Here is a 12,813-nt window from a genome sequence, read left to right on the forward strand (position 1 = left end):
TGTGAGCTGATGGTTCTATTTTTATTCATTTATTTTTATTTTGGGGGAGAGAAGAGATGCAAAGCCAATTTAACAGCCTGATTAAAGGGTCACATAGCAAATAGATATATATAAACCGGTGAAAGTTGTAGCATTACAGCAACTGCCAAATGAAACAGTAAGTTTCGAAGTAGTGTTAATAAGAAATCATATAAAATTACTCATTTAATACATCGTTTTCAAGGAGACGAAAAAGAATTAAATATGATTTGGAATAGCCGACATCATACGGCATGTTCAACAAATACCAACTCCGTAAAGAGGAGCCAGGAAAACAATGTGTACGGTTCATCTTACAGATTACAATGGCAAAAATATTCAAGGGAAAATGATGGCACTAGCGTTGCAGAGGACGGGGGGCAATTGGTATTCAACAATCAGCTGTAAATCTTTTGATCCCTACCTAAGAAGAAACGCATTTAGATTACCACATGATTCAATCTTCGTCGTCCGAGTTGTCAAATGTGATCTTTTTAGACTTGGGAGCATTTACGGGAATTTCCTTGAAGTGAGCCCCGTAGAGCTTGGACTCCTGCAATGCAACAGTCGGTACTTAAAATCATTTGAAGTCGTATGAAGAACTGAACAGTGAACAGTAAGCACAAAAACCTAATCATGGAGAGGAAAATGGTACAAGGAATCAATGCACACCTTCTTCTTTACATGAGTGCCAAAATTTTTAAGGGCATCTGGCACAATTTGCCCAGCTTCTCTGAGAACATTCACCAGCTCCCCAGCAAGTCCCTGAAATAGTTTTGAGAAAATGAAGAATAAAAGAATTGGATAATGAATGATGCTCCCTCTGTTATTGAACTACCACCCAGAGAGAATTTACCTTGTTCTGCTGCATGAAGAATGTATGGGCAACACCCTTCTTCCCAGCCCGTCCAGTCCGCCCAATTCTGTGGACATAGTCTTCTGTGGTGAGAGGAAAGCTATAGTTGATCACTACTTCAACATCTGGAATATCCAATCCCCGAGCAGCCACGTCAGTAGCTACCTGCACATATATGGTGTTGGATAAATGCTACAACAAGTTGCCAACAAAGCCCACGTACACAGGAATTTCTCCTCTAATCTTTTGATTTGTTGATGAAGCCATTTCATTTTCTCCCCTCCCTCATCACACAAATTAAATGCAGCAAAGCTAAAAATGGTCAAGATCGGCTCCACAAAATGAGATCTAATTGACCAAGTGAAGCAGCTCCCATCGCTGTACACTCTAGGACTCTCCATCATTCGCCCCCAAAATTTAAACCTTCACACCACAACTCCACAACAAGGTATCAAGAACTGTAGTACCACTACCATGATCTGCACAATGCCATCATAATCCAGACCAGGTGTGTTATCTCCAGTAACATGTGCAAGGATCAAGCTTCACACATGGTCGCTCACAACAAGCAAATAGTAGTAATAATTAGTATCCTAGGCTTCTAGCAAGAGAGCTAGTTACCTAGGACGTGGATCATTGTGAAATGCATAAAAGGGGAATGTGGTAATGGCTAGTCATTCATATGTTAAATAGAGGTTAAAAAGCAAGTAGTGGGAAACAAATTTTTTTTATATAATTAAAAAACAACCTTTTATCCATATTTTCCTGGAAAACTACTAGATATATGTGATTTTAATGACTAAATCTCAGTTTGCCATTGCAGTTCTGGGTCTTACAATTTAAAAAGACCTAAATACAAAAATAAAAATGTTTCCTTGAAAGGTCACAAGTACTTTTTTTTTTTTTTCGGCCTAATCCAGTCCACCTTGTCAAGCTTGAGCTCACTGTTTGCAATTTTTAATGATGCTCAAGACAGTAGCTGGTCTCAAGTATCAGGAGTCCTAAATTTCCAAGAGTCCGTTGTACATTCTTTACTCAAAGAAATGGTGGCAAAGTTATTATATCATGAGTGGGTGGGCATGCACAAATGCACAACGAACACTAGAATGCAAGTACTTACCATTAAGGGGCAGCTGCCCTTCTTGAATAATGATAGTGCCTTTGTACGTTCATTCTGTGCTTTGTCACCATGTATTGAAACAACCTTCCAATTTCTAAAAACAACAGGCTCAAAATCATCAGTACAGTTTTATTTTATCTTCAGCAGCCTAGAGCCACAGCAAGAATAGTCAACTTCATTAAGTTAAAACTATAGCACCAAAGATGACAGGAATTTACGCCTCTTGCAGCATATTCTCAACGCGTTTTGTTTCCCACTTGTACAAGACAAAAACCAATACTCTATTCCTGAAAAGTAGAATACTCCAGGGTTCAATTGACTCAGGCATGAATCCACAATTCAACAAATAAATTAATTTGTACAGGGAAAATATCTAACTGAATAGTAAAAAATACTTTTGGGATTTGTGGTATTTTTCTAGAAGAGCAACCAAACGCTGATCACGTGACCGATCATCCAAAACCTATGCATGTTTATGAAAGTATGTTAATAGATTGAACTATATATGCCTGACATAACTTATGAGGACACAGATCATTTATGCTATTGAGAATTTATACCTCCACTATCTGCAGTACATCATGGTTTGCAGCTAAATCCTCTGAACCTACAACAACCTGAAACCAGGTTCACTGTTCAAGAGATTGTTATAGGAAACTGCAGAAAAAGTCATCATGTACAAAGATAAACCTTAATTGGATTGGGGTCCATGAACTCCTGTGCTAATTGATGAACTAACAGGGGCCATGTAGCACTGAACATTACCATTTGGCGAGCTGCACACTTAATATCACTCTTCAGCAAAAGAAAAAGGCTAGAAAGTAATTCATAAGACTTGGAACAGATTCAAACAAATTCCAAAAAAATACAGATCCAAAAACTTAATCAAATGCATAAAAATGAGTGCAAAACATAGACTTCTGTTAATTTCATTTCCTTGGATGCCTATAAATAAAGGGACTAGTCTGTGTTAATTTGACTAACGCAAATACCCATTAAATGAAGGGAGTAGTCTTTGTTAATTTGATTTACATGGAGGCCCATTAAATGGAGAGACTCACCTACCATGTTCCACCAAGCCCAACATATATGAGAGGTAGATAGTCAAGTAAATAACCGGTTTAAAGCAGGGCCTATTATCCAAATTCATGTATTTCTGTGCTTCTTTCATATGACACATGTAAGTGCAGGCAGTTTATAACTCGATTTTTAACATTTGTTAACTTTCTTTAAAATCATAGACAAATCCAGTATACTTTCAAAAAGTCCCTTCATGTCTACAAAGTGATTTTTCTACACATGTTGTACAATTATGGTGTTCATGTATTATTATCGCTGAGGAAGGGATATCTTCAATTGGAGAAGGAAAAAAATACTTTGTTAATATGTTATGTACCAGAACAGGTCTGGCCCAATATTTGGCGAACTTCTTGCTCAAATCCCATGTCAAGCATTCGGTCAGCCTCATCAAGAACCTACAAAAAATCAATGCCCATTTGTGTAAAAAGACCTACTGAAACTAGTTGTATCCACACATAATATATATATAAAGAACTTGAGGCAGTACTTTTAAGATACTATTTCCTTCTTCTCAAAATATGGTTCTTGTGAACGGTGGACTTTATCCAGTTGATGTTCACTTTTAATTTCTACTTGTTTCGAAGCTGTCTCAGGTTTGAGAGTGAATCTTTCAAAGGCTGAATTGGTGCCAGTAGGGGTTGTCCCCAATGCAGTGAATCTAACCCGTCTCATGGGATGTAAGGTATCTTCTCTACCCATGAAGTATCTTGGATTATCATTGGGTGCTTCCATATGGAGAAGCTACAATGAGATTTCTTGTGGAGTGGGATGGGAGACGAGTTCAAATTTCATATGGTGAATTGGTCCATTGTTTGCACACCAATATTTGGGGGTGGATTTGAGGATCCATAACTTGATGAAGTTCAACCAAGCTCTTTTAGGTAAATGGTTGTGGTGGTACCAACAAGAAAGGGGGGCCCTATGGAAGACAGACATAGATTCGAAGTTTGGGGATGCTTGGGAGGATGGTGCTCGAATGAGGTTCGCAGTCCATATGGGGTGGGTTTGTGGAAAAACATTAGAAAGGCTGGGAGACTTTCCCAAGACATGCACGAATTGTGGTGGGTGACAGTTATCATGTCAAATTTTGTTACAATAAATGGTGTGGTAAATATAGCCTCAAAGACATTCCCTACAATTTTTGAGATTGTACAAGCAAAGGATGCAGTTGTAGTTGATCTCTTGGTCTTCTCTTAGAGCTACCTTCAATGGAATGTAGATTTCATTAGGGTGGCACAAGATTGGGAGTTATAGGACTTTTTTTTTTTTATTGGCACTGGGTGTCTAGGAACAGTGTCCCGACTAATCCTGGGGATACATAGGACCTCGGCAAGGAGTTTCCCACAAGTGCGCATCAGGTAATTCAAAGGAAAAATCTCCTAGTCCGATAGTCCCTAGAGATTGTTTGCACCCAAGGGGATTTGAACCTTAGACCTGGGGGAAGCATACACCCCAACTCAAGACCTTTACCACTTGAGCCAACCCCTAGGGGTTTGGGAGTTAGAGGATATTATCGAGTTCTTTGCTTTGCTATATTCCGTAAGAGTGACTAGGGTAGATTCATAGCCAGATCGTTCTACCAAGTTCTAACTAGCCATGGTATGACCACTTTCTATGGAGATATATATGGAAGATGAAAGCTCCTCTAAAAGTAGCTTTTTGGTTTGGACAGCTTCCTTGGGAAAGATTCTTACCATAGACAATATGAGAAAACGTCGTGTAACGGTGTTGGAATGGTGTTACATGCGTAAGAAAATGGGGAATCAATAGATCACCTGCTTTTACATTGTGAGGTGGCCAAGACTATGTGGGGTGATTTTTTGTGGGAATTAAATTATCATGTGTCAAGCCTCATAAGCTGGTGGATTTTCCAGCAAGCTGGATCTCCAAGGTAATCCACAAGTGGTAGCAATCTAGAAAATGGCTCCTATATGTGTAGGTGCATTTGGTGGAAGAGAAATGATGGAAGCTTTGAGGATCGCGAGAGGACAATGGATGAGCTTAAAGTTCTCCTTTCTGAAACCTTGTTCTTATGGGCGGGGGTCATTGATTTTAATGGACTAAATGTATACTTCTTTTTTACTTTCAGTTGTTAACCCTAGTTAGGTACTTCTCATGTATACTTCCTATGTTCTTAGGCTATGCCTTCTCTTCTTATGAATAAAATTTCTTGATTACCCCATCAAAAAAAATCCCTACGGTGCATGAGGATCCTCTAAAGTACTATAGATTACACTACAAATGAAACAAAAATGAACAAACATGTTTGGGGTTTATGAAAATGCTTTACTACTTTCTTCAAGCCCCGCACCCCCTTCCCTCCCTCCTCCTCCTCTTTTTCTCCTCCTTTTGAAATGAATTACCTTATGTAATAATTAAATTAAAACTTCATGTATAAAAGGAAAAGCTACTGGAGATTCATGATTATCGAGATTTGAAGTCTCAAGTTTACCATTCTCTTTGTGCACACTCATGTAGGAGCCACCTAACCTTTCCCACAGCACTAAATCAGACTACCGTGAGAGACTATCACCTTCTCCTCAAAAATCTGGCCTAGTCTTCAATGTTCGCCAGATATTTGCAAACATAACATATCTAGTGGTCAAAGGGCGGGTTCACTTCCCCGGGGTGGATTTGAAGAGTCACACCTTGGTGAGGTTCCGCATAAAAAATAATAATAATAATAATAAATTAAAAAATAAATAAATAAATAAAAAACCTCCTAGGATATGCCCTCTAAAAGTAGAGAGGAGATGTTGTCATATCTTCAAGTCCAAGAAATTTTGAGTTCTATTGTCTAGGTGGGTTTTGTGGTAGGCAAATTTTCTACCATGATCGTCTCGAAATCTCCCATGCCAACCAATGTTGCCAATTGGATGAAGTTCAATGACAAGATTACTTTTTTTTAATAACGTGTCAGCAACAAAATTATTTTTTGATGGCGAGGAATCTTAGAGACCATGCAAACACAACATATCTTTTATGCGGTTAAACCCCAGACTCGCCTAACACATTCCCATGACACAGACTAGGTAAATCATTGGCTTTTCACAGATGAAATGGAGCCCCTAGAAATTATTTACACCCAAAGGTTTGAACCTTAGAGCTGGAGCGAGCATACCACTAAGACCAAGGGCCTTACCACTTAAACCAACCCTGAGAATTAGGCCAGGAACAAAAGTATTACAATGGACATGTTTTGGAGGAATTGGATTTTCCCAAGAGATTGACGTGCAATTGAAAAGGCAAATCCAATTCCTCTAACTACAACCATTTATTCTCACTAGAAAAATAGGCACAAATTGATTCATTAAACAGAGTAAGAAATAATAATTAAAATTCCAGTATTCTTAAAAAAACCTTACCACAAAAGATACCTCCTTAAGGGAGCACACACCCATTTCCATCAAATCCTTTAAACGACCAGGTGTTCCAATGACAACATCCTGAGTTTAATGAAGGAGGAGATAAGTGATCAAATTATAAGAGAAAATAGCAACATATTATGTTTCCAAATAAATACATAATGGGAAGCAAGCAGCACATAAAACATACACTAAAAGGACAAAGAAAATTAAGAATGTGACTTCTACAATTGGCATATAATATAATCCTCATGCAATTAAAAAGAAGAAACAGAATATCTTACAACACCAGACTTCAAAGAAGATATTTGAGGTTGTTTAGAGGTTCCTCCATACAGACAAACTGATTTCACACCACAAGGCTTCCCAGCATCACATAGAACATCTGAAATCTAACAAAAGAACATAAAGCCAACAGTTGGTAATGTTTCTAGAGCTTAAAAATCAAATGAATGGTGCATAGATATGTTCGCAAAGAGAAGGAAAGACAGTGGAATAACAAAATTAGCACAATATCAAAAAGTAGTCAGACATACAACAAGGACATGCTACCATCTGATAATCCAAATTATTTTATTTTGCAATCTTTCTGTGGTTGAGGTGCTCCTTTTTCATGGCAACCATCAGCTTAAATTTTATTTTTTGTTCCAATTTGGTGTTCCAATCTGAACATATGAGGAACTTTGTTATTCATGTTGATTCTTAGTCATGGGAGTACAATAACTTCTCAAACAAAAGTTTTTTGTACATCCCTGAATACCTGATTGATGCCCCCTTCATTTTTTCTGTAAAATAATCTTATTTATCAAAAAAAAATTTAAGGAAATGTAAAGTGATTCAATTAAAACTGTCATATTTTTTCAGTTCTCATTGTATTTCAATTTCACAACATCATATTTGTTATTCGCAAGTAATTCCGGTGGGGGTGAAGACAAAGTAGTGAATGGATCACTCATAGCAATTAACCCACAACTAGAGCATAGGCTATAATTCAGTTTCCGAAGATATTACTTGAGCAGGAGTTTAGAGTTGGAAAAACTGCAAGACAGCCCAGCTAAAAGTATTTAGACCGAAGAGTAAATGGGCACACAATTTACATTTACCTAGGAAACTCAATTACCTAGTCCCGCATACAAGATTTCCTATGCCAATAGCATGCTCCTCCAAATTTGACCTATCCTCAATTTAGAACTAGGAAACCCATTACACAACACCCATCTTAGCATGCCATATTTTGATGACAAATATCAATCAATAATTTTCCATGCCATTGAACCCATTTGTTTAGCATTTTGACTCGTCCTTCAATCATCAATTTTTTTTGCAAGTAAAATGAAAAAAGCTTGCAATTATCAAAATGATTATCAAAAGTTTTCATTCAGTCACCAAGATTGCATTCATCTAAACCTCATCATTAAAAGTTTTGTATTTATATAAATCTTGCCAGATTTCTTTGATAAGTTCTTCCCAGATTTATTGATATACCTTGTTAAGGCCAACAAACGAAAAAAAAGTTACTACTATGTTGTAGTCATGATTTATCAAAGATCAGGCACATAATTTTTTTATCAGTAAAGGTCGAGCACATAAATGAATGATGATTCATGAAATTTATTTACAGTTGAAGGGGGACTTCTCCACAAGATTTCACAGAAACAAAAGTGTAGCTTAAAAAACTTATCAAAAAGCCTTTTAGTAAGGCAGAATCATGCTAAGTAGAAAACAATATCTTTGCTGCTGAAAGTGTAAACTACAGATTCATATACCGCAAGATGTAAAATTTTTTTTTTTTTTTATTGGCATCGGGTGTCCAGGAATAGCATCCTGACTAATCTCGAGGGTGCACAGGCCCTCGGGAAGGAGTTTCCCGCAAATGCACTTTGGTTAATTCAAAGTGAAAATCCCCCAGTTTGATGGCCCCTAGGCAGAATCATGCTAAGTAGAAAACAATATCTTTGCTGCTGAAAGTGTAAACTACAGATTCATATACCGCAAGATGTAAAATTTTTTTTTTTTTTTTTATTGGCATCGGGTGTCCAGGAATAGCATCCTGACTAATCTCGAGGGTGCACAGGCCCTCGGGAAGGAGTTTCCCGCAAATGCACTTTGGTTAATTCAAAGTGAAAATCCCCCAGTTTGATGGCCCCTAGAAATTGTTTGCACCTAAAGGGATTTGAACCTTAGACCTAGGGGGAGCATACCCCCAAGCCCAAGGCATTTGCCACTTGAGCCAACCCCTAGGGGTGAAATGTAAAATTTAATTGTGGCAAGGAATTATGCGAAAATTAAATGTAAAATGTATTTTGGAAGGTAAACTCAGAGCTCAAAAGTTTGATTTAGATTGTGTTTGGGTAGTGAGATGATCTCAGATATGCAATGAATAGTAGTGAAAATGTAGTAAGAATTTTATTCTTGCCATAAGTTTGAGCAGTCCCTAAATGCTACATTTATTGCAATCATTCCTAAGATAGCCGATGCCCATGAGCTGAAGGATTTTGGTCCTATTAGTTTGATAGGCGGGATTTATAAAATTACTTTGCAGGTGTTAGCTAATCGTATGAGTACGATGATGGCTAAAATCATTTCTAAACCTCAAAATGCTTTCATTAAGGGATGTCAAATTTTGGACTCAGTTCTAATGGCAAATGAGTGTTTGGACAACTGGATGAGGATAGGTATTCTAGGGGTTCTTTGCAGACATGGAAAATGAATAAGACCACGTGTGCTGGGATTTTCTTTTTTATATGCTAAGAAGATATGGCTTTGGGGATAGGTGGTGTGGATGGGTTAGACATTATATTTCGACTCAGTTCTCTATATTAGTTAATGGCAACTCTTGTGGTTTTTTCAGAGTTCGAGGGGCTTGAGACAAGGGGATCCGTTATCCCCCTTCCTTTTTGTTTTATTGACGAAGGCATTAAGTCGTATGGTGGAGGCTGTTGTGGGTTTTTTTTTTTTTTTTTTTTTTTGGGGGGGGGGGGGGGGGGGGTTCTCTATGCTTTCTCGGTGGGAAATAATAATGGTGCTATTTCAATTTTCCATTTATTATTTGCAGACGACACTCTTGTTTTTTGTGATGCTGATAGTGGACAGATTCAAGCTTTAAGGGATGTATTATTGTGCTTTGAAGCTGTCTCAGGCCTCAAGGTGAATTTGGGCAAATCGGAATTGGTACCGATGGGAAATGTGAGGAATATTAACCAATTAGCGGATTTGTTGGGCTGAAAAGTTGCTTCTCTTCCAATGAAATATCTTGGGCTTCTGTTGGGGGCGTCATTCAAAGTAAAGAATATTTGGAATGGTGTTGTCAAAAAGGTTGAGAAAAGATTGTCGAGTTGGAAGCGTCTATACCTATCTAAAGGGGGAAGATTAACCCTTATTAAAAGCACCATTTCCAATCTTCCCACTTATTATCTTTATTCCTATTACCAGTAGGTGTGGCAAACCGGTTGGGAACTTGTTTAGAGAATTTTTGTGGGGTGGCATGGGAGAGAAGAATAAATTCCATCTTGTGAGTTGGCATAGGGTGTGCTGTCCAAGTGTGAATGGAAGTTTAGGGGTGTGAATGGGGATTCGTTGCGGAGAGAGGTTATTGATCAAAATTATGAATGTGATTGGGGGGATGGTGCTCTAAGGAGGGTATGGGATCTTATGGTGTGTGCTTATGGAAATATATTAAAAAGGGGTGGGACAGTTTTGTAAAACATATTAGTTTGAGGTTGGAGAGGGTGCAAGAACTTGTTTTTGGTTCGATGAATGGTGTGGTGAGAGAGCTCTTCATTCTGTTTTCCCGGTTGTTTTCAGCTTGGTTGGAAAACAGCAGGCTGCTGTTTCAGAGGTGTTGAGTCGTGCTAATGGGATTGTGCATTGGAATTTTTCTTTCAATAGAAATGTACAGGATTGGGAACTTGATGAGATTGCAGATTTTTTCAGTTTCTTGTATTCTCCGAATGTAGGAGGAAATGAGAAAGATCAAATGCTGTGGAAACACACGGAGTAAAAATTTTTCAGTTAAATCTTATTATAAGGTGTTGTCTTCAGCAGCAATTCTCTTTTCCGTGGAAGAGTATTTGGAGGGCTTTTGTGCTATCTAAAGTTGCCTTTTCTACTTGGCCAGCCGCACTTGGGAAGATTTTGATGGTTAACAATTTGAGGAAACATGGCAAGATTGTAATGGAGTTGTCTTCATGTGTAAGAAAAATGGTGAATCAATTGATCATTTACTCTTACATTGTGAGGTGGCTAGGGAGTAATGGGTTGGTAGTAGAGCTAGGTTGAGTTGGGTTATGCCAATGAGAGTGGTGGATCTACTAGCATGTTGGAATAGGCAGCACAGTAGCTCTCAGTTGGCAGCAGGTGGAGGATGATTCCTTTGTGTATAATGTGGTGTTTATGGATGGAAAGGAATGAGAGGTGCTTCAACAACAAGGAGCGAACTGTTGAGGATATCTGGAAATTGTTTGACTTCTTTGCTGCAGTGGTTTTCGGCTATTATTCTTATGGGAGGGAATGCTCATGAGTTATTGTTTTCTTTTCAGGTTTCCAGAATGTAATTAGGTGCTTCTTTTGTATACCTCCTATGTACATGGGCTTCGCCTAGTTTCATTCAATAAAGTTTCTTACTTATTAAAAAAAAAAAAAGGAATTATGCAATCTCAGAAACATTATCCGAAGTAATATCTTCATAATACGGAAGTTCGAATGTATGAGCTGCATGGTACAAACAAATCGCATATACAAAACGAGGAAGATAAATACATTACGGGTCAATGACTCAATTGCAACATACTTGTTGAGCTAGCTCCCTTGTTGGTGAGAGCACAAGGCACAGTGGCCTGCGTCCGGCGGACATCTTCCCCTTCCGCTTGCTCAATACATGCATAACCGCTGGCACCCCAAATGCCAATGTCTTACCTACAAAAATAAAAAAAATAAAAAAATAAAAAAAGCAATTTGATAGATACGATATAAGTCCACAAGGCCAAACTCACATAAGAACATACCAAAAACCAAAGAAGCTACCTGAACCGGTAGCCGCAATTCCAATAAAATCGCGACCGTCCAATAAGAACGGCCACGCCCGCGACTGAATCAAAGAAGGGCTCTGAAAATTCTTGCAGCACTCCAAAACATCCTCGGGTAGCCCGGACTCGGCAAACGATCTCAGTGGCGAGTACTTGGATGCTTTTACATTCTTCCCAGTCACGACCACGAGTCCATCTCTCACCATTTCATCATCATCAACGTCACCGTTTCGCTCCGGTTCCTCTTTCCCTTGGTGGATTTTGCTTTCTGAATCGCCCCCTTTCGTTTTATCGCGCTTCTTCTTCTGGATTTCTAGGGGCTCGATTACTTCAAGCTTCCTCTTGGGATTGGCTTCGTCTTTGTTGTCTTTGTGCTTCTTCTTTTTCTTCTTCTCGGCTTTGAGTTCGGGATTATGAGAGGATTCTCGATCTGTCTCTGGTTCGCCATGAAGCACGGTGGTGCAGCTCTTTAGTTTTCGACCCATCGTCAGCAGCCGAAGGTAGCTGCTCTGCGGAAACACAAAATAGTTTTCAGGGGTTAGGGTTTTGACTTTCTTAGTTCGGGGTTTTTGACACTTTGATGCCCAGTTACCGTTTGATTTATTATTCAATTACGTCACGTTAGGGTAATAGGATGACGACAAATTTTCAAAAATAAAAAATAAAAAATTATTTTAAAAAATTAAAAAGAAAAAAAACAAATATTATGCATTGTTTGGATTGCATAATATGGCTTTAAGTTTTAGAATTTGTAGACGTAAGAGATTAAAGTAATAAGCTTTTTTATTAAAAGTTATTTAATTATTAATAATTATATATTTAAATCACTTTTAAATATTTGTTTGGAGATAATTTTAAAAAAATAATATAAAAGGGCATTTGATCTAATGTCATATCTATAATAAGATCACATGTCAAATTTGTAATTATTTAAAAATTGTATGGTGTATTTTTTTATCTTTTAACAGTATTTTTTTAAAATTAAAATTACGTTTTGTATTATTTGAAAAAACATGTTTGGGGGAAATAATTATTTTGATTTTTTTTTAAATGTACTTTTTATTTTTTATTTTTCTTTAGATTAAGGTTATGTTTGGGTAGTAGAGTGATCTGAGATCATTTTATTACTATTTAATATTTTATTATTACTTTTTCACTACTACTCACAGATAATATAAGATCACTTCACTACCCAAATGTAGTAATATAATTTTATTATTAAAGAGTTTTTAAAAACTATCTAATCATTTTTTACTCGCGGTATTTTTTTTATTTTGCTTTTTTTTATGTATTTTTTAATAGTTTTAAATATTTTTTAAAAAAATAAAAATATTATTAAAAAATAATTTC

General features: G+C 37.4%; 1 protein-coding gene across 1 annotated transcript; it reads right to left on the reverse strand.

Annotated features, from left to right (window-relative positions):
* Nucleotides 1–170: 170 nt before the first annotated feature.
* LOC122281975 (DEAD-box ATP-dependent RNA helicase 5) lies at nucleotides 171–12,044 on the reverse strand. Its single transcript, XM_043093867.1, has 13 exons — nucleotides 11,462–12,044; nucleotides 11,229–11,353; nucleotides 6,724–6,831; nucleotides 6,440–6,520; nucleotides 3,391–3,469; nucleotides 2,685–2,770; nucleotides 2,555–2,611; nucleotides 2,390–2,457; nucleotides 2,213–2,281; nucleotides 1,995–2,088; nucleotides 875–1,039; nucleotides 691–783; nucleotides 171–571 (listed from the first exon to the last, which is right to left on the reverse strand). The coding sequence occupies exons 1-13, from the start codon at nucleotides 11,946–11,948 to the stop codon at nucleotides 476–478; spliced, it is 1,608 nt and encodes a 535-aa protein (XP_042949801.1). The 5' UTR covers nucleotides 11,949–12,044; the 3' UTR covers nucleotides 171–475.
* Nucleotides 12,045–12,813: the final 769 nt, after the last annotated feature.

Source organism: Carya illinoinensis, chromosome 11, assembly GCF_018687715.1.
Source record: "Carya illinoinensis cultivar Pawnee chromosome 11, C.illinoinensisPawnee_v1, whole genome shotgun sequence".
In the NCBI taxonomy this organism is placed as follows: domain Eukaryota; kingdom Viridiplantae; phylum Streptophyta; class Magnoliopsida; order Fagales; family Juglandaceae; genus Carya; species Carya illinoinensis.

Bases quoted from the DNA above. Each gene is read 5' to 3' on its own strand.
- LOC122281975 (XM_043093867.1), bottom strand. From the start codon at position 11,948: ATGGGTCGAAAACTAAAGAGCTGCACCACCGTGCTTCATGGCGAACCA. The intron at 3,470-6,439 runs GTAAGGTTTTTT...GATTTTTTGTAG, and splicing joins TTAAGGAGGTATCTTTTGTG to GTTCTTGATGAGGCTGACCG. The intron at 2,089-2,212 runs GTAAATTCCTGT...TGTTGTTTTTAG, and splicing joins GAGAATATGCTGCAAGAGGC to AAATTGGAAGGTTGTTTCAA.